The sequence below is a fragment of the Dermacentor silvarum genome, chromosome 7 (assembly GCF_013339745.2).
Source record: "Dermacentor silvarum isolate Dsil-2018 chromosome 7, BIME_Dsil_1.4, whole genome shotgun sequence".
Lineage (NCBI taxonomy): Eukaryota > Metazoa > Arthropoda > Arachnida > Ixodida > Ixodidae > Dermacentor > Dermacentor silvarum.
Genome location: NC_051160.1, coordinates 9,319,150 through 9,341,599, shown reverse-complemented (window position 1 = coordinate 9,341,599; position 22,450 = coordinate 9,319,150). Strand labels below are relative to the sequence as shown.

The 22,450-nt window shown below is 43.4% G+C and overlaps 1 protein-coding gene across 1 annotated transcript in view; it reads left to right on the top strand.

The window, feature by feature from the left end:
* LOC119457524 (exportin-5) overlaps nt 1-20,986 on the top strand; it is a 48,510-nt gene extending 27,524 nt beyond the window's left edge. Inside the window, exons 25-33 of the mRNA XM_037719120.2 lie at nt 2,375-2,511; nt 3,667-3,767; nt 4,287-4,333; nt 5,253-5,344; nt 7,228-7,361; nt 8,555-8,659; nt 9,902-10,114; nt 14,888-14,986; nt 15,839-20,986. Coding sequence (XP_037575048.1) covers nt 2,375-2,511; nt 3,667-3,767; nt 4,287-4,333; nt 5,253-5,344; nt 7,228-7,361; nt 8,555-8,659; nt 9,902-10,114; nt 14,888-14,986; nt 15,839-15,979 — 1,069 coding nt within the window. The 3' untranslated portion in view covers nt 15,980-20,986. The remainder of the gene's footprint in view (nt 1-2,374; nt 2,512-3,666; nt 3,768-4,286; nt 4,334-5,252; nt 5,345-7,227; nt 7,362-8,554; nt 8,660-9,901; nt 10,115-14,887; nt 14,987-15,838) is intronic.
* Nucleotides 20,987-22,450: the final 1,464 nt, after the last annotated feature.

Below are 22,450 nucleotides of genomic sequence, written 5' to 3'. Positions count from 1 at the left end.
ATTACATGTTGGACATCGCCTACCTGAACCCATTTGCTGCTTAACGAGCAGAGTGACACGATTTCTGTGACCAGTGGCCACGGTTCACCACTTGCATTTGGCACACTGGCAGCACGAAGGTGCAAAAATAATACATGATTTAACGTATCTTTTACATTAACAAGTTGTAGTTGTAACATGTGACGGTAGTTATTCCACAGAAAGCATTGCAGGTTTAAAGCAGCTGTACTGGGAGATGCGTAAAGTGAGACTTCTATGACCGCACTACTTGCATAGTTATGCATAAGTGTGGTATATTAATTTCTTATCGCCACCGAGTGACCAATACTGGTGATAATGTAGGCTGTCATGTAAAAGTGCTGTCATTCCAGCCGAGGACGAAGGACAGAAAACAATGTCAAATGAAAAGAATTGCTGCGCATTGTGACCTCAGGTCGCACATTTTGGTAAGATGTGGAAGTAATTTGCTTTGCAGTGAAGTTATTCAAGTTTATCATTGTGGTTTGCACAGTTTATGTGCTTGCTTAAATATTTCATGAAAGTAGCTATGAGATGCCAAATTGCATTGTTGTCTTGTTCATGTGCCTGTTTTCCCTTTTTTTTTTAATACCAATTTTGAATTTGATGTGAATGAAAGTGCAAGATGATGCACTCCCTTTGATGTCCTTAACACATTTTATTTTTTTCGTGAGGATGGGTCACATTTTCACCACAAATGTTTTGTGCGAGCACTTAGAAAGGACCCTGCGTGCATATATTGATGGGTAATACTATAATACGTACATTGCAACTGTTAAAAGGTAGATTTACTACCAGAGCTTCTATCCAAACACATGGGAACTGAGAAATCGTTTTGCTAGGCATCCACTGTACCAAATTTGGTGAAGATTGTTGCGTTTAAAAGTAAAAATAGTTAAAAGCTACTGACTGTAGAGTTCATTCTTTATTTAGGCCATCCATTTTCAACAATCATTAAAATTTACTATACTTGTAAAACTGAGGCATTTAACTTACAACTCTGTAACTCAGAAAAAAATAAAAATAAATGATACCACAATTTTGTAAGATGCACTTATTAAGACATCTAAAATAAACAGTGCTCTTGTGTATACTGCTAATTTTTAAACAGGAGTGTTGAAGAACCTTCCTAAACACTGTAACATTTCCACGCAAGCTGTACAGAACTGCAATAGTATCTGTTTTTGGTGCAGAGATATAGGGTTATCATTTGTTTTTGTTTCTTTTTAGGTTACTGATTTCTGGCACTTTTCATAAAAACTATGAGCCACTAGATTAAGATTCTTCTTCCTGCAGTCAGTAGAATTCAGCTTCTCTCAATTGCAACCAATTTCACTCAAATGGGTTTAGTGGTTGTCGGATGAAAGTATTTTCTGCATTTCACATATGTTTAGATTTGAAAATCGGATTTGGCCCCAAGCTAAGACCTCTTTCCCTACTGTGGGGAAAATAGGTGTTTTTTGTAGGTTACATCTGTTTGTTTTTTTTTTTCTGAAGGAACTACTGCACTCAGTATTTTATGTAATACATAAGCAAAAAGCAGAATGAATGCACTTTTCACACATAAAAGCTTTAACGAGATATATGTCATAAAATAGATATAAATTGCCAGAATCAAGATTGTGGCATAAAATTGAACAAAGTTTGTAAAGCCATGCTTGTATCTACTAAGAAAGAAATGTAACAAACGTTATGAGATATACAAAATGTATTGCCGTCTAACAGACACTATCTCCGAAAAAATTGAACGTTTTCATTGAACAGGTATTCCACTACAAAAATTTAACTGCAAGCACTACAATTAAGCATGCCGAGCTACGGCCGCGGATGTTCCGGGCTGGTTTGTGTCATCGTTGCTCTCAGAGTCAAAGTCTGACCAAAAGGCAGTATCCTCAGACTCGCTACTGCTCGATCCATTGATAAAATCAGCCGCAGACGCAGCGGAATCACGCGATCTATGATCTTTCAAAGCGCGCATGCCACTCTCGGAGGCGGCCATTTTTACTTTCTACTTTGACGATCGCGAAACTTCGAAAGCGTGTTCAAAGATTGCCGCCTAGAGGGAAAAAAGCGAACTGCTTAGAAAACAAAACATAGTTCTCGTCCTTCACGTCCAATGGCGCAATGTGTCCATGAGCGGTGCAGAAGGTCTCAAAAGCAGCGTTTCAAACCATCAATAGCAGGCTAACGATGCCCAATAGGCACGGTAGGGATAGAGTTAAGGCAACACAATGCGTGATCCTTATGTCACTCAAATTGAAGCCGCATATGGGCATTGAGAACCTTTGTGTTCATGCCACAAACTGAGTTCCCTTTTTTTTTTCTCCCTGGTTCATTTTTATGGGAAACCTCACAGCTTGCAGATCCTGGGCAATGCGGGACAGTCATTGGGCCCCGAGTACTACCAGACACCGGGTTTATCGGAAATGCTTGTCAACGGAGCGTTGGCAGGTCTCGACCTGCTTCCAGACTACAGGCTGCGACCTATTCTGCATATCCTTACCTCTATGGCTACAGTGCTATGTTTTACGTCCTACAGTTATAGGCCTTATGCTCACTATAGTTGCCATTTTGATTTAAGCTGGATTCACACGATGCACCGAATTCCACATATAAGCCGGACGACACAGTTCTGCCGAATAATTCTGCACACAATGATGTCAGTAATGATGCAAGTGGTGTGGTTTGTGGCAGCTCAGCCATGTCGTGCCTGGCTACGGGCAGTCAGTGAACTGGTCAGTTGTTTGAATCCAGCTTAAGAAAAAGAATGGACAGCTGGGCTTGAAAATATAGCCCGAAAAGAGGACTAGGGTGAAAGCAGACTGTGGGACGAGAGAAAACTCCCGTTCTCTCCTATTTCATCTTATTTATGTTTTTCTTGCTGTATTTTCAAGCATCGGCTTAAGAAGCTCACACCATTTATGTGAAAGAAAAACATTCCGTTTGTTTCAGCGCACCACGTTATTTTGTATGTCACCTGCTTTGTCTTTAGCTTGAACAAATCTTTATTTATATACCTTATATATAACTTGTGAAATATGCGCTGTTCCACATTTTTCACATGGATTGCTCTTAGCAGTAAAAGTTACCACCATCATAAATGGCGCTGTCCAAGTAGCCCATCAAAGGAATTTACAATTAACGTTTTTTTTTTTAATTATTCACTTTAGGACGCATGGTAAAATGACAAAATTGAACCCGCCGAGCATAGGTGAAGGGATGGATGCTTAGCAGAAACCCTAAGACTAGCACCGCTTTCAAGATAAAGTAAAAGCTTATTATAATGAAGTAGAAGGGGAAGCCAAATTACTTTGTCATATCCATTACTTCATTATATCCATTACCGCATGCTCTGCAATGTCCATCTATGGAGATTTCAAGGGGAATTTCACTTTCTTCGTTATATCCATTATTGTGTTATATCCAGTTTTGTTATAACAAGGTTTGACTGTATGTGTTCCCAGATGCGCTAAAAATGTGCTAGCATAGCAGTCACAATCATCCTGTACTGCTACAGGGAGCGTGATGTGGAACATGGACACTAGGTGTGTTACAGTTCATATTGCCATAAAGACATGACGACACCAGCACACCTGTACAGGTCTAAGTGAGCTCTGCCGAGGTGTATGTTCTTCCTTAACTGTTGACGCACGCATCTTTTAAGGCCCTTCGTGCAGCACTGTCCGGCCGAGCTTCAGCCCACGGTTGTGCTGCCCCTGCTTAAGCCTGTGCTTCCCTTTGTGTTTCAGGTTAGTCTAGTGTTACCATTTATTTTTGGGGGTAATTGAAGAGAGGCAGATTTTACTGAGCCGATTTACATTTGTTTCTGTGTTTGCCAATGAGTCCTGCCAACAACAGCAGAAAAAATCTGCTCCTAATCATTTTGAGTTCATGGCTTTAATATAGCATTACATAGACCTCTGTTGGTAAAAGATCATTGGCAAGGCCTTCATGTGAAAACTGAGCTGCAGTCAATCAGTCCCCAAATACTAATTTGGTGTTGCCTTTAACGGTGGTTTGTACAGTACATCTGTTTGCATTCCCATTCTGTCATAAATTGGTTTGAGCATTATCAGGTGTGTGCACGTTCTCGTAATGTATAAGCCATAATTCTGTTTTGCACTGTAGTTCATTCGAGTTCAGAAATTCTAACAAAGGTCTGTGCTTCCTGAGAGCTCAGACTAAAAAGGTAGACCTGTATGTAGTAGGCATTGTACTTGATACCATATGAAATGGCTTTGTCTCTTTTGTTTTTGGCTGTCTTGCAGAAACTCAATGTGAAGTGGGAGAAGTTCAGGCTGAAATATGGTAATAGGTAAGAGTTTTGTCTGTTATACTTTACCAAACCATTTGTAGCTCTTTCTTGTGCTCATAGCTGTAGACATTGTGAATGCATTCTTCAAGTCAGTTGAACCGCACTTATTTTCCTTGAAAAAGATATGCTCACTTAGGTTTTAGGTTGCTGCTTGCTTCTCATGTAACACCCCAGTTAGGGCCCTTTAAAGGATGAAATTAATGATGATTATGCTAATGACACAACTTGCTAATAATGCTAAAGACTGAATGATTTTATGTAATTGAACGTATTCTAGAAAAAATTGGAAGATTGAGACATATTCGGATGAAAAGCAGTTTACTAATGTTTATTTAAAAGCTATTTTCCTAAACCTATCTTCTTTGCTTAACCCTTTGGTTCTTGGGAGGAAATGTCAATAGGAACATGAGTTTTCGCAGCTTCTTCAATTATGCGAAAGAAATCAAAGTTGGGTGTTTTCTTTAGCGTTGAAGTGTCGCAAAGGAAAACATCAAAGTTGTCGAACAAGGGATGTCACTGTAGCCAGCGTTTCGTTAAGGAAACTTTGCTTCGTCAGTGTCCTTGTCAAAACATTGGCTCCATCTTCATCCCTTGTTCAGTCACTGTAGGTCACGTCAGGCCTCCATGTTCCTGTGAACTTGTGTCTTGTAAGGTGAAAGGCAGTCAGTTGTAGCTTGTTTACAATTTTCCACGTGTAGTGCAAGACCTGTAATATGGCAGCCACATCTGGTAACATGGCAACAGTCATCACCACTGGTTAACAAAGAGTCAAAGCTGTCGTAAGGAAACATATCTAGCCCATGTGTGAACCTGTAATTCTTTGGTGAAAGCCTGAATGCATTTCCTGTGGCTGCCTGAGAGCATGTGCCCTTGTTAATTTTTCTCGTCTTTTTTTTGTGTGTATGTGCATATGCATCAGTGTCGACTATGAGACAGAAATGACTGAGGAACAGGAACTGTTGGACGACCAGCTGAACCGTCTGCTATCACGTGAATACCTTGACGTTTTGGGTGAGTGGAGGCAACCTTACATGTGCTTGTCCAAAAGCACGCTTGTATTGGCCGAGCAAGGGGCTACAGGGCAGGGGATGTATGGGGCGGTTACTTGGACAAGTTTAGAAGCAACACCGAATTGTTAATTGTTATCATGAAGCTAAGCCATGGTCAGGAGCTGTTTGTGTTAGTACTTCTAAATTACCTCCAATGTAATGCTCATTCGGGCAATACAGTCAGCTGGGATGACGAGAATTGGTTTGCCTTTCGAGATACTTGACTGGACAGAAGGCGTGGAAGTAACTGGTGAAAGGCCTGGACTAGTGGCCTTATAAAACTGAATTTCTCATATTTTTCATAAATTGGCTATCTAGAAACTACATTTTTGGCCGTTGCTAAATGGTATGTTTCCTATGAATGCTTTGGAGCCCCTTTTAGCCAGTACTCTTAGTTGCCAGTAGTAGCAGTACTTATTCAGTAATGATTATTACATTGCAACTTCAATAACAATTATTTAAATGTCTGTACTGCATTGTTTTTATGGGCTACTTGCTCAACTCTACCATGCAAAATGCAACTGTTGTGTGAAGATGGTGGTTGCTTACGCGGAGATGTGCAAGTGGGGACATGAAAGACATTCACAGAAGATGTCAAGGAGTAACATGATAGAATGGAGGAAAAAGAACTCATTGACGATACACAAGGAGACGCGGGAACATATAGCTCTTGCAGAAACTCATGCACAGCTTCTGTAAATAACACCACTATAATGTAAATGTGGACAGTGTTGTGGAACCTTCTGTGGCAGAGAAATCGTCACTAGCTGCAGTACAAGCAAATTGGGAAAGAAAATATGAACTGAAGGTTGACAACTTGTCACGTCATTTACCGAGGACCAGTTAGCATTCTGCTTCAGCATAAGAAGAAGCTAGATTAGCCTCGTTGAATTTAATGTAAAATTGACATGGGGATAGCCACATATCAGCATCTGTGTTGACAGGTCATCTAGCCCTAGCCAATGCAGGTCTCAAGGCTGATACCAAGACATGCAGTCAAATGAGGCTTAATAGTGCTTTTCAGCTAATCCGACCCAGCCATGCACATGATACCTTGGCCATGTACTACGTGCCATTCCATTGTTTTCTTCTATGGCCACCAGGGGGTGCTACAACACCGCTTGCGCTATACCCTTCTCAAGGCACCATCATTTCACTACCTTCAATATTGAAGCAAGCACTTCCAGCAGAGGTCTATCTGGTTTTACATTGTCAGAAATTCAGCATAACAAGTAACCATTCCACTAGCCATTGCCTTTTTCAGTTCTTTCACTTTTTCTTCCTATCCAACTTTTGTGCACGTGCTAACGACTTCGTAATCTATAAATAATGCGCTGTGCTGCCTGTTTTAATGTACAGTCTGTTTCACACTTAGGGGGAAATTCGGAGCGCCTTGCAAGGTGCTCTGAGTTTACACCTAAGTGTGAAACAGACTGTACATGCCACTTTAGCTATGGTTATTTTCAGTTTCACATTCGGAAAGTCACATTCTTGCCAGCCAAAGTTGGCAAGAAGTACTTTGTTGCGGTCTAGTTCGTACTGTGCGGCATATTATTTTAATCAAAGCTGGCAAGCTTTGGCTGTTAATGATAATTGGTTAAAGTTAAGATGAAGCTACTAGTGCTATATTAATTGATGTATTGTTAGTGATAGATTAGTGGTGAATTAGTGAATAGCAAAAGCTAGCAAGTTTTGGCTATTAGTGTCGGGTAAAGATTTGGCTGTGAGTGATAGATTAGTTACCAGTTAGGGAATAGCCAAAGCTAGCAAGCTTGGCTGTTGTTTGATGCGAAACGAGCAGGAAATTTTCGCTGTGCATGTTTGTTGAAATCCTGGCTTCTGCAGCGGCCGTCCTGCTGACCAAGCGAGGCCAGCAAGATGCCAGCCTCGATAGCATGAACGAGGACCAGGAAGGAAAACAGGTGGACTCAAGCGCGGCAACAATCTCTGCATTCGGAGCTGCCATTCTCAAAACAGAGGTGCGGCTTCCTTTGTATTCGTCCGCTTGACCAGGGTTCACATAGCTTCACGTATGCAAGTACCATCCACAGTTCACCATCACCGCGGGGATTGCGTCATCTATCATGCGATGAGGCGCCCAAGTGACAGCCAATAAGGAAATGCTGCAGAAGCATGTGATGCTTGGCTATTTAGTTCAGCATGGTTTTTTAATGCGATTAGCATTCTTAGGGTACTTCACCCTCTTTTTGGGGGCTGTCTGTCTGTGGTGGCAATACGTTGTATCTCTACTTAGCTACATTGCTAATCCTATTAATAACATCACCATGCACTGTACGATGGGTTCTGCTGCACTTCTTATTGTAAAACAGCACAGGAAACGAAGACAAACAGTGTAAGCAAACACCACAAAGCACAGTACTCTTATGGGAAACATTCTTATGTAGGAAAATGTTTTGTGAATACGAACCCTAGTGCTTTTATTGTTGTGTAACAGCACAGCTGCCTGGACTGATTGGTGAGGTCATTTTTATTTAGCCTGCACTGTAAAAACATGCTAAAGAATGGGAACCTAACTATACTAAAACACGTTCATATGCAGTCCAGTAATTCCATTAATTTTCCTTAATTGTTTCCATATTTCAAGTGGAATTCATATGGATTTCACATGAACGCTTCTAGCCTTCTTTTTGTTGTGTGGAAAACCTGCTATTGGACTCAAACCAGACAACAGCTAGTAGGGTTCGAAGCGCTTCTGCGTTTACATTCTTGCCTTTTTGTACGTTTTCGTGTCACAAGCTCAGAGCATATATTCCTTTCTTTGTTTTCATTGTTTGCTGTCAGGAATGGGGCCTTTGGAAACCTGTATAAAGTCAGATGTCAGTCTTAGAAACTCAGCTTTAAAGTTATTGTTTAAAAATAAATGAAAAAGAAGCCAGCCAGATCTTCTTGCACTATTGCCTGCTGACTCTATTGCAGTAATGTGGAGGAACTTGCCATGGTTAATGCAGTTGTGATCTTTTCTGTCTTTTGGTGCCAAACATATGACAAGGGGCTTGAAAGGACGAGGAATGCATGCGCATGTCATTTCTTTCAAGTCGCCTGTATGTGTTTGGTGCTGGGAGATGAAATGAATAATTTATTACGAAATCAGCCTGTTTAGCCATGTCGGCAGTCTTGAATTGTGTTTTTCTTTCTCTCTCACCACTTGCAGGAGCTGTGCTCGCCCATCGTGATGGCTGTGTTCAACGCCTTGCACTGGTCTGACACAGCTGCATCCTTCAAGGCCTTGCAGCTGAGCATGCCCTTGCTGAAAGTTGTGAGTGCTGGTTGCTTGTTGTCCTTTCTGATGGTGGCATCAAGGGACCAGAGACAAAGCTGAAAAATTGTTTAATTAAGCCATGTCATTTTTGCTCTCTTAGCACCTTTGTGGTAGACATAAACACAATAGCCGTGCTTTATTGGAGATTGTAGCCATCGGACAGCAATTGCTTTTCCATTCTCTCAGCATGCATTTCTGTGTGCATGCGTGCGTGTGTGTGGGGGGGAGGCTTTTTTTTTTAACCTCATTGGCCAGTTACATACATGCCAACTCTCCCGAATTCTCATCTACAATTTTGCAAATGTGTCAAGTTTTATGAAAAATTATTTATGCGTGCGAAAAAACTTCTAAAGGTGTTGATGAATGGGGTGTCACAAGATCACACAAAAAAAAAGGAATTATGTAGTACTCGTATCACCCTCTTAAAAAATATCTGGGAATTTATGTGCCAATACCACGAACTGATCGTGAGGCACACAGTAGTGGAGGACTTCAGATTAATTTTTACCACCTGGGTCTCTACAGTGTGAAACCAGCGCCTGGTACAGGGGTGTTCTTGCATTTCGCTCTCTTCGAAATGCAGCCGCTGCAGCCGGCATTTCATCCCATGACCTCGTGCTTAGCAGCGCACGGACATAGCCGCAAAGCCACCACCGCGGGTGGGCCGCCTTCTTGAAGCAGTGCAAGGCATTGTATACCAGTGGAGTACTTTCTTTGAGGAAGTTTATTCAGTACAGTTCCTGAAGCAGGCGAAATCAGCAACAGCAAGATGGCTGAAAAAGTCAGTGCCATCTAAAGACAGTGCGTTGCTTGTGAGTCACTGGTGTTCCGAGTTACTGATGTTCCGAGTTTGCAGCTGCTTGTGTGCTGCGTCTGAAGTTAAATCGGTAATAAAGCGCATATGTATGCTAGTAACGGTGTGTGCTCAGAAATGCTGCCCTAGCCCCCCCCCCCCCCCCCTCCTCACGTTCGTGGGCGTCTTACGAATTTTAGATCTCACAGGTTGGCAGGTATACATTTATCAATCTCTCGCTATCCTTCTTTCTTTCTTTCATTTTCTCTTGCTTATTCTTGCATTCTGTCTCACCGTATATCTGTTTCTCATTTCACTTTCATGTTTCCTGGCGACACTTTGTTGCACAGCCTTGTTCAGATGCATGGCAAAAGGCACAGTAGTACTTGGCAAGGCCGTGCCGTGCCACCCTGCTGCTAAGCTAGCCACGTGCTCTTCCCTCACAGATGTTTGAGCACGGATTTGTCCGAGACGAAGGCAGTGCAGCATACCTGCTCCGGTGCGTGCTGATGGGGCTGCAGGTGCTGGGCGAGCACGACATCAACCAGACCCTGCTGGTTTCTCTCGGACTGGCCTTGTACCAGGCCGCGCGGCCTCTCTTTCCGGGACTCTGTACCACCTTGCTCCAGATCCCGGGATGCACTCCGGAGGCCCTGGAGGTAAGACAACGGACATTTAAGAAATGGCTCCATGTGTGTCAGCCGCCCTTCAATAACCCCTACTATACAGTGAAATTTGTCAAAAAATGTGTCTAGTATCAACTAGGGGTGTGCAAATACATAGTAGCAGATTTCGAATTGAACATTGAATATCGGAAAATTTTCCACAAAATTTACTGTTTACAAATTTTGGCCGGGAAAATATGGTGCTGCACATGTTCAGGAGTCTCCCATCATTGCATAACAAGAATTTAGCAAGCTATCAGTGACTTAAGTACATAGAAATCAAGATAGTATACAGTACGGTATACTCTTATTAAAGGGAACACAAAATGAATGGGCCAGCATTAATTACCGCTCAGTTCTAGTATACGAAGGTCTAGAAAATATGTTTTTTTATCAATAGAATTTCTGTTGAATAGAATCAAGTGCCTGTATTCCTCTGAAACTAATGAAGAATTGACTTTCTGTTGCACTGAATATTAATGGGGTTCTCAGTTTAATAATGAACCTGTGTTTCGCAACAATCATCTATTTATTGTATAGATAGTTTTGCTTTTCAGTTTTTCTCCAAAAGACAATAGGGCTAGTATCCTTTACGGCAGGTAGGTTGTGTAAGGTCAGTGTGCTCGACTGACCAAAGGACCACGCATCACATGACTCGATCACCGCACTGCGTGTAGCCAGCACTGACAGTAAAGAGCAGACGCCGTCCGCGCCGTTTCATTGTGAGCTTTGGCGTGATTTGCCACCTGTCAAAGATTCTGAAATCGTGAGAGTCGCGGCTATTTCGCGCGAGGCACCCCCCCTCCTTCATCCGCCTCTGCACACTAGTCACGTGACAATTTCGCGCCCGCTGTCTAAATCCAAAACTAGTCTTGTGATACAAGACGGGTTGCACGAAGCTACAAAAAGAGACCGATGTGCATCTACGAACGGCGTCGAGAACGAAAGGCAGTCGTACGGTGTGTCGCAAAGATGGCGGCTGTGAACAGTTTCATTGCCATCCCATGCACTCGCTTTCCTTTGTCGGCTTTTAGAGTGTCACGTGGCTACAAACTTCGGCACCAAACCGTATCTTTAGTCGCCAATGCCCGATCAAGCAGCACTGTTAGGCCTAATGACCTGGGCAGTTTGGCCGTGATGAAAATTTGCCGCTGGCTAATGTGGTAATGGGCCGCAAGCTGTCACGGAATGCTTGCCACAATATGTTCGTACGAATGGCTCATCGGCGATCAGCCCCAGATCACGCGTGCGGGTCAGATTGACGGTTATGTACCTATCGGCGGCTAATTGGTCCAATCTTCACACATGCTTTTGCATTTAAAAAAATATCCACTGCTTTTTATTTATTTGTTTATTTATTTTTATTTATTCAATACTGCGGACTCAACGTCCAAGCAAGGTAGACAATACAAATACAAACAAAGCAGCAACAAAAGAACAACACTGATGCAGGTTCAAAAATGTTAATTCGCAGTCTGATCACTTGCTTCAGTAAGGCAGTTCCATTCATGTATGGTGTTTGGGAAGTAAGAAAATTTAAACAGGTCAGTGCGAGCTAAATATGGTGTTAGCATGTTTTGTTGGAGGTGTCGAGTGGGCCTGCTAGTTATAGGTGATAAATATGGTAATAGATGTAGAGGTAGTTCGTTGTTCAAAAGTTGGGAAAGAAATTCTAATCAAAATTTTTGCCTTCGTGCTTGTAATGGTGGTATGTTATTAGCTTGCATTAAATTAGAGGGCGAGTCTAACGCGGAGAATTTGTTAAATATAAATCTTACAGCCTTTCTCTGAATACGTTCAAGACTATTAATGTTAAGTTTAGTATTAGTAAATGCATGCATATTCTACTTTTAGTCGCACGAGAGCAGTGTAGCAGAGGTGTTTAACATTAGTGGGAGCAGTTTTAAGTTTATGTTTCAGGACACATAGCTTGCAGAAGGGAGATGAACAAACATTGTCAATATGAAGATTCCAAGATAGGTAAGGTTAAAAGTCAGTGTCGCACCGAGATATTTGTAGCAACTTACTTGTTGTAATGGTAAAGACCCTAATAAGTAAGCATATGAAAGTGGATTTTTTCACAACTTACTGGACGGCAGACACATTTGTTCGTGTTTAGTTAGTGCATATAATTTTTTTAACACGAAAGTGTTTTATGCCGGGGTCCACCAAGACTTCACTGACGTATTTCCGTCACGGAAATACGTCAGCTTACAATGTACACGAACATAATACAAAGAAAGAAACCAGAAGAAAAAGTTCCACAAACATGCAAAATCTGGGAATCGAACCCACGACCTCTCGGTCCGCGACGATAGATCGCCGAGCGTTTAACCCATTGCGCCACAAACGCATTTGCAGAGAGCTACACAGACGCGCCTTATATATCTAACACTCCTCCGTGTACCCGCGCTCTTGCTCGGGGCGGTGCCGCCGCCTACGAGCAGAAAAGAGAAGTACTGCATTATGACACTAAAGCCCGGCCCACATTCAGCGTTTTCACCGGCGTTTCCTGCCGTTGCGTCTCTCGGCGTCGTTGCATCAACGGCGCCGGAGAGGTCACCCAGCCACATGAGACGCACGCAAACAGCGCCAGTCCAGCGTCGCACAATGTGACCAGACAGATTTAACCAGAAGCAGTGTGCAATGTCATTCAAGTGAACTATGAGTAATGTTCCCGATTAAGGTTTTTAAGCCCTGTTTATAGTTCTGCGGCACACACACACACACACACACACACATTCACGGCAGCGCGCTCGAAGGTACGAGCGGCTGCTTTCTCAGACGGCGCCGCCTCGCCGACAAGACACTGGCGCCACATGGTGGCACGCACGCGAAATGGTTGCTGCGGAAGTCGCTTGCAAAAGTTGCCAGCAGCGCGGCCGCAGCCATGCGCTGATTGGTCGGCGCCAAGTCGGCGCTCATCGATCCGCTTCCGGCGGCGGCGCCGGCGCCGAGATTTCTGGTGTGCCTTGAGTACGACGTTTCGGCTTGGCGCCTCCCTCAGCGTCGACGCTGAGCGGCGCCGGGTCACGAAACGCCAGGAAACGCCGGGAAAACGCCGAATGTGGTCGGGCCTTAACGCGCACCGACAGTGAACGCTTCGGTGGTCTCAGCACTACGACGCCTCGATGCCAGCATTCGAAGGGACGCTGGCATCAAGAAGCACTACCAACGCCACCTAGGTGGCGTTCACCGTACTCAGCACAGCGGAGCGTGGCCTCCGCAATTAGCTCTGAAAATGTTTCTGAAGTTGATCGCGGAGGCTGCAATTACGACGCGCTGTACGCGCTGATTTGACTCGGTGACGATTCAGTTACGTGCTTTGTCTTGCGCGTTGTATTAGTGTGTCAGTTACGTGCTTCGTCTTGCGCGTTGTGCTAGCGTGTGCAGCGTAGTGCAGCTTCCATATGCACGACGGTTGCTCATGGTCATCGACGTTGGTAGTCGTGATGGAGGAGACGTGCCACCAGGCGTCAGCGTGGGTGCATCAACGCCTAAGGGCGCTTTAGCCACAAAACACCAATAGACATTATATATCAATGTGCAATAAACATTACACTACTTCTGTGAAGACACGTTTCACTTTCGTGTTCTATACCGATTCCTATATAAGAGGGATCAACCACATTTTTTTAACAATACACAATCATCAGCAAACAATCTAATTTCTACACCAGGGCTAACAACATCAACAATATCATTAATATACAATAGAAAGAGCAAAGGGCCTAGCACAGTGCCCTGTGGTACACCAGATGTGACTGGAAGACAATCCGAGAGTTGACCCCCTACATCTACTTGCTTTTGTTGCCATCCCCTCTGTCCGTGTCACATTATCATTTCAATCGGTCCAGTTGACCTGGACAAACCTTGTACGATCCGGACGAACATTGGAATACACAAAACTTTCACGGGACACCGGAAAAAGTTTGAATAAACCAGAAGTTCGAATTAAGCGTGTTGAAATTAACGAGGTTCAACTGTACCTTTACTGGCGGCCTAGGCCATCACAGCAGCCTCCTGCAAATTGCGGTGTTAAGATTCCCGCATCAGGCTGACATCGGGGAGCGCTTGCAGGGACGAAGCCTGCTCCCATGTCAGCCAGGCTGCCTGTCGGTGCGCTCAGCGCTTCTCTTGCACTGAAAACGAAGTGAAGTGCTTGCTTGGGCAGCATCGAGCACGAGAGGCTCTGTGGCACACACGACGCAAGGCACTGCACGGGTCTCTACAACAAGTACATCGAATATTCAAGAAATGGAATTGCGGCTTTTTGATGTGCGAATTGAGCTATTCAATCGTACACTATTCAGTTCAATTCGGTGATATTCAAGAATTCGCACAACCCTAGTATCAACTTAATACTGTCTACACCTTTGTGCAGGCTCTGCGGTGCGTTTTTGCTTTCATGTTTGTACTTGTTTTCTGAAGGCACAGTAATTTAATAGGCAATGTTTTGGTCTTTTGAGAGTGCACCCTTCTTGACTTTTTTTCATTCTTTTTTTTTTCTTAGACGTTTTCTGACAGCCGTTAGAAAGTGCTTATTGTTGGGAATAAACTTTAATTTGAAGATAGCACGTTGCCTGTCGTTTTCTTTTGTGTCATCTTCCTTGCACTATTAATAAGGTAAAGATGAAATGATTGGGTGCCAAAAACATTTGCAAAGGTGTTCTACCACTTACAGTACAGAGAAACTGTAACCTCTGCTGTCCACAACCATGACAATCCCAGCACCGATATCCACAAACTCTCAAAATTGATGTGCAGGCCTTTGAATCTAAGCTCCAGCCCCCAGGTGACGGGAAAGCCCTGCCCGAGAAGAAGAAGAAGGACCTCTTCAAAAGGCTAATCTCGCCTATCATAGGGGTGAGTCGGCAAGTTCTCGCTAACACTTTGTAGCAGTGCATCGAAGGCAGCGAGCAGTTGGCAGTCAATAATTTCTATAAGTAATTTTATCAGTTGTACTGGTGTGTCAGTAAATTCACGCATTGTGGCAGTCTGGAGAGGCAAGCCCTCAGGCGTCTAGATTTTGTTAAATTTTGATTACCTCATCTTGAAACCAGGAGGAATTACTTTTGGAGGACATATATGGGTTAACATAAGCGTGTCTACTACAGGAACAGGGAGAGCATGGTATTACATTTTGCATGGCCTTGCATGTTGCATGCAGCAATACCATAGCAGAACTGTTCAGTAGTATGCAATATGGCAGTATTCGTGAAGAAGCTCATCGACAAGGAGGACAATACGTATACAGGGTGCTTCAGAAAATGTGTTTGAAATTCCTTAGGTATAGGGAAGATGAAATAATTAGACTTCCTAACGATGGCTTTTACCACAATAGCATGCATATCGAGATCACTCGAGGTGCAGTTAGACAAGTAATTTTAGGCATTAAACTAGTTAGCATTTGAGCCAGAAGATTACTTCTCATCTTCCCTATATTTATGGAATTTCAAGCACATTTTCTGAAACACCTTGCAGAAGAGGAACTCACTGAAAACTACATTAAATGATAGAGCACTGATATGTCATCAGTGTAAAAATATTTTTTTCATAGTTTTATTTCAGTTAATATTTCTTCTGAAGTTATATTTGCAAGCTGCTCTCTTGTCTTGCCTTCTTTATCTGTTTGGCTTCCTTCTCTGTCCCTCTCTTTTGTATCTTAAATTAGTGCAATGTACATTTCCTCTCTCTCTCCTGTCCTCCATCGTGTAGAAGAACATTGGTCAACAGTTCAAGGCAGCCATCCAGATTATGAACCTGCCTCCGATGTTCCGGCCTCAGAAGATGGCTGTAGAAGACGATGCCGTGGACAATGCCGGCCTGCCCACCCTCTTTGGGCAGGAGCAGGCATAACTGCGCGCTTTCCGTCATCTGCTCGCGACATTCCTCGCCTAGGGCCATCGCATTTCCCTACTTACGGGACAAGGCATAGGGTTTCGTCATCAACCGTGAAACCTTGAGAGTGTGGAACTTCTGCATGCGCAGACTGATCTTGGATGCCATGATTTTTCCGTTGAGTTTTATAGAGAGATGAGTCGTTGGAACACTAGCACTGCAGTTGGTCAATGACCATGGAAGTGATGAGCAGCGCAGGCTCTGGATTGACATTTGTTGACTCACGTGCTGCGATAGCTGATGAACTTGTCTGATTCTGCGAGGCTTATTCTCGTCTGCTCATTTCAGTTCCCAGTTTTCTTGTAACTCGGTATTGGCATGGGATTTCCACGAATTTGCGCATAATATTACATGTGTCTTTATTTGACAGCCCTTCACAAAGCAGTTTTGTAACAAAGTGTTAGCTCTGCCATTTGTGAACAATATTATTAAATAAGCAGACGTCAATTTACAAGAAAAATACTGACAAACTTGCAAGTTTGCAACAGTTAAAGTCGTGTGCTACATTTCTGGGGATAAATATTGCGCAGTATGTGCACTATAAAACATATATTAGTAACATATAGCACTGGCTTTCTTGTAAAAAAAAGGCATTTCAGCAGCCAGAGAGTGCCATATCGCTCACCAAGCCATAAGCCAAGCCAAGCCATGTTTCTTCTCATCACTCCCATGCTTGTTGAAAACAGGCTGATGAAATACGCATAGATGCCGGCGCCACAATTTTCTATCTGGGGCAAAACTCGGTGGGGTTAAAGAATTTGTGCCATCACATCCTGAATGTCACACACTACGTGTGATTACTGTGAAGTGTCGTTCTATTGAGGTTTCTGGGTGGTTCAGATGTTCTCTTAAGGTGCTGACAGTAGTCACTAGAGTGAGAGTTTAGGCGTGAAGTGGACGTGATAGCTCGTCACGGATGGCTATTCCTCGTCTTGAAAGGAATTTTGAATGGTTGACTTCACCTGACGGCGTGGCAGCTCAGGGGATTTGACCAGTAAGATTGTCACCAAGCAGATGTGCAAGTTACTTGCAGAGAAATGGTAGCTTTGTACAGAAAAATTGCCATAGAGGTTGATCACAGGACAAAGGCTCTGTGTCAACACGTTTTGCATGTCACATTGCAGAATATAGTTGCTGTGAAACACGGCTGCTGAGGATATTTCTAGAATCTTGCCACAGAGTTTGTTTTTGTTTAGGGTAGGAATTCCATTGGACTCCTATTTGATCAGTCCAAATGTTTACAGGTAGCCCTTGGTGTGCTGGGCCAGTTCATGACTTAACTATAGGATAGTTGTGAATGAAACGAATGCATCAAGGGTTGTTTCCATTCATGACATGAGCTCAATTTAACCTGTGCCACAGTTCTTCTCGTTTGAAGTGGTTATTAAACCACGCCTCATGTTCTCTTAGCACCAATATGTTCGTGCCATGATGAATATTAAATTAAAATGCCTTGATATACTAATTCACTTGTACAGTTAAACCTGGATATAACGAAATTGACAACCAAAAACTTCGTTATAAAAAGGATTTCGTGATATGCAGGATTCGGCACGAAAATTCGAAAAAGAAACGCTTACTGTATTTACTCGATTCGAACACGCCCTCGATTGTAACGCGCAACCGTTTTCCGTTTTCGTCGAAGCACTCATCCTTGGAATGTCACACCAGGTACTGGATGCGTAGACGCGTGTCGTTTCGCACAAGCGCGAGGCGTCGGAAACGAAGAGCGAGCGACACAATGGCGTCGTAGCGTCGTATAGTATCACCTAGTGTCAGGTTAGTGAAGTGAAGCGCAGAGACTTACGCAGTAACCAAAGAGTGGCGCTGCCAGCGCATTGAAAATCGTTTTTTTTTTTTTTTTTTTCTTTGGCAACATCAACTGGAAAAGGAGAGTGCCGGCTTGGCGGTCTAGGCCAGCTGTAGCAAGCGGCGGGATCAGGTTTGAATGAAGGGAGGGGGAAAGGTCACGCCCGTGGCAGCAAGATCGCCGGGTCGAGGGATGCAGGCCCGCCTCGCGCACGCTTGCACGCACGCACACGGCACACGTGCGCTCGCTCTCGCCTCACAGTCGCCGTGAATTCGAGCGCGCCAAGCGCGACGCCGCCGCTTCACATTCCGTCACGGCGGAGAAGGTGCTTCTGGTTGCTGCTCGCGCAAAAATGGCAAAATTTGGGGCAAAATCTCTAGGTTGTTGGCGGGAACAATTCGTTATTTCGAGGGGTCTCCTGCGGTCACTTCTTCGCTGTAGAGGTCTCAAATACATGTGCTTCTATAGAGTAACGGCGGGGAATAGAAAAACTTCGTTATATCCAGGAATTCGTTATATGGAGGTTCGTTATAAGCAGGTTTAACTGAATAAGATTATCCATCTTGTTACATTCAACTTGTTTGCATATTCTGTGCACATTTCTCAAACTGACGAGAAGTGCTGATTTTGTAATTTGTTGTCTGATGCTCGAGTTTTGCTTATTCTGTCTGCAGAGCATGTATAGGGGGCTAGGATGATTACTGATTTATCAGTTAGGCTACCTCATAACACAGTCATTTTAATTGTATTACGTACACAAGTTGTTGGCGATAAAAAGTTAGAGTCACAGTCTCTCTAGTGAAGGTTTCTTTAGAATGCAAACAGAGCAGCTCATGTACCAAATGTTGTGATAGCTACAATGACATTTCTAAGCAAACTTGATAAGAAATTTATTTGCACAAAATTTAGTACACAAACTGCTCCATTCACAGTCAAAGAAAGCTTTTCAGTGAATCTGCGTCTGGTCATACCGAAAATGTTTTTATGCAAAATATAATAAAATAAAGATAAGTTATTAAGTGCTCAGAATTTCTTACAACCTGCATTTCCTCCAGTGCACTTGCTTCAGCAACCACTGTGCATCCACTGTACAGAACCACCCCAACAGCTCAGTTTCCACGTCAGCCAGCTGACGTGGAAACTGAGCTGTTGGAGCGTTGCCAGAACACTAAAAGTGCTTGTTAAAGAACGACATGCCCCAGCCATAGTTCGTAACCTCTATTTTAACTCAAATTTTACAGGGATAATGACAGACCACACTTTAAGGAAGTTTTTTTTTTTTTTTTTTTTTTTTTTTTTTTTTTTTTGTCAGTCTGGCTGGAAACTTATGGAAAAGGGACGCTTTTCTTTTCCCTTTTATGTATTATTTCCAACCAAACGTGAATTACTGAGTAGGTGGCAGGAATTCCGTTTTAAGTTTCAAGTTTATTAGCGTAAATTCATATGCAGTATGTATGGGCTAAACATAATACGTTTTCAGGAGGAGGCCGAAAAGCGAAGATTGCGAGAGAGCACCTTTAATCATAATTTGATAAAAGTTAAATGCAACATTCATCGTGTGGTTGGAGCTTCAAAAGTGTTGCAGGGTGAGTCGTGTCACCACTTCTTGAGGTCTCTTGTGCGCAATGTTGGGGCTAAGTTTCAGCTGTGTACAGACAATGCCTTTGTCAAGCTTACTGAACTGGTTGGTGCTAATGGCTGTGTCAAGGGCTGCATTAAGTTGACTTAACTGCGTTTGCGTGTGCGTCCAAAGCAACAGTACTTTAAAATGTGTCCTTAATGCATGTTTGTCAAGTCAGTCGTGAAAGTTCTCGTACCATTTTTGTACTGCACCACGTTTGTCAAGCAACTTAAGTCCTTGTAGGATCTATACAATTATCCACAAAACTTTCTGGGACACACGAGGAAGAGACTAAGGAGACTTCGTTTCAATTGGGAAAAGACGAAGGAATGATGTCAGAAGGTAGGCAACTTTGGTGTGCAGCCTTGTAGCATGCCCTAATGATGGTAATCAACGCAGCTGCAAAAATACAAGATCAGCGCAAGTGACCAAGGATGAGCAAGACTGTGGCATGCAGTGTTGTAGATTACGAACGTAGTCATAACTAAACTGGCGCATGTCATCCCTACTCTTAGTGATCATTCAGTGGGCAGTTGTTGCTTGTAAAGAATTATCTGCTTTCGCTTACAATGAGTCATGTTTATTCTGAAAGTGACTGATGAAACTTGGAAGGGTTTTTTCATGCTACAGGAAATAATGCCACGCCGACTTACCATAAGAAGAAAGAGTTCAAAATAAGTCAGCATGTTTGCTATTGCCATGTTTCTGAACTGCAGGACTGCATGTCACTTCATCGTTCAATGTTCATCAGTTACATGTCCTAATAACTTCATTGTGTTTGTTTCCATAGCATTCAATTTGTGAGCTCGCGCTTAGACTGCAAAGAAACCATTTCTTATTGGCTCCCTTACAGAAACATTATTTTAGTTTTGTTAGAGTTTTCATTTTCTTTGTTGTTTTAACATTGTGTGTGAGGGTGAAGCACATAAAGCAAGGGGTGATAAGCTGTTGCGCACATTGTTTCTTTGTATTCTGAAGTTGTATTAACTTTTCATAGACAACTATATATACTCAGCCAGTTGGGTGAAATTTTTTGTTAGCAGTTGTTTATGTTGCATTGTAAATTCCTTCTTCGACATTACCAGTTTTCTTTCAGAATAAGCATTGTTCAGGTGTTTACAGGTGCTTTTACGGTGTATCAGCTGCAATAGAAGCATATTTTTGTACATTCTTGCTTTTGTGATATAAACCATCGTCATGTGTGAAATTAGGAGAAACTGTAAAAGTGAGCTCTTTTAGTCGATATGCTGTTCCTTTGTTTTTTCGTCCTGTGGTGAGAACGTGCAGTGTGATAATGATAGAGCTGCCGCGAGTCTTTTGCTGCTGAATCATGTGAGTGTTGTTTGCACGTGCCGTGTAGTTTTTCCCACCCTGTTCATAATCGTGTCTAAATGTGTGTGCAAGTATTGGCCCTTTTTTCAATCTGAGCAGCTGCATCACTGCAATATGTTATTGCATCTTCATCATTACAGCTGCAGAAGGGTGGTGTGTTAATATAGCCATGTGTGCTTGCAATAAAGCATCTGAAGTCAATTGTTTTCCGCGTTTAAGATTTTAAGCGTTCTGGTTTTTCTTGAGTCAACTCGTGCAGCTTTGTGTAAGGTACCTCGAGTGTACAGTACCAACAGTCCATAAAATGTGGAAATTTATGCGTACTTGTGCTCCCTTTATGCATGTTAATCCCCCGTTAGTGCAGTTGCAACCATACAACGTGGTAGAAAATGAAGCCCAAGAAAACATAGGGGAATGTAATTGTTATGTTTAATTGAAATGTAGACCTAATCAGTTGAAGGGAACAGAAAGATAATTTGCCGCAGGCGAGGACCGAACCCGTATCCTCCACATTGCACGTGCAGTGTTTTACGAATTAAGCTACCCATCACTGTGGGCCACTATCTGACATCACAGTGGGTCTGTTGCGGGAACTTCAAGGCGGCGGCGCCACCGGTCTCGTTTTTGTGACTTTGTATTTTCTAACTTACTCTCAGGGTACGAGTGGCGTTTTTAAATGCGAAGCATTTCTTTGCCTAGCCGAATCCAAGGTCAGAGCAAGGTCACGCTCAAAGACGTGGTGGTATTGTCTAAAAAAAAACCTAAAAAAAATGTGGGCCGCCTATCCTGGAGATTGTGCAGCTCGAAAAACCGCCATTGCGCGTGCGCCCTTGTGCGGTCGCTTGCCGCTAGGGGGTGTGCACTCCAAAATATAGCGAGATACAACAACAAGGAAGAAGCATGTCCTTGCTGCGGTAAAGCTAGGGAAACGATAGAGCATGTATTGTTAAAATTTGAAGATATCTGCCCAGCGGTCGATTTAGGCACCTCTGGCCTCCTCGAAGACCTTGGGTTCAGTGACAGAAAGGGGAAAGTAAACATGTTCGCAATAGAGATGTGTGTGTGTGTGTGTGTGTGTGTGTGTGTGTGTGTGTGTGTGTGTGTGTGTGTGTGTGTGTGTGTGTGTGTGTGTGTGTGTGTGTGTGTGTGTGTGTGTGTGTGTGTGTGTGTGTGTGTGTGTGTGTGTGTGTGTGTGTGTGTGTGTGTGTGTGTGTGTGTGTGTGTGTGTGTGTGTGTGTTTCTGTTTTTTAATATAGGTAGGACATTAGGCAATAACAAGAGCTTGGTGGCGCAACCCATCACCCCATTCCAAAGGGGGCACTCATAGCATCCATCCATCCATTCGTCCAGACGGTGCAGCTCAGCTATGGTGCCTAGCTTGGGGTTCAAAAGGCTCAAGACGCGCGCTGCCCTAGCTGCACTGGAAGTAGGGCCAATGTTTAGCCTTGTTGGTGCAGCATCGCCATTGCAGTGCTACTTGGGTAGGTGCCCAGAGAAGCAACGTAGTCAAGAAGTCTCCCTCGTTCTTGAGCATCCTAGGGGGCCACACGCGACGGAATATTGCACTCCGCGAGAGAGGAAACTACCCATGATCCTCATGCGGGGTGTTTATACATGGACCTTCTCGAACTCGCCAAACAGTGGTTTCCCGTTACACGGAGCATGC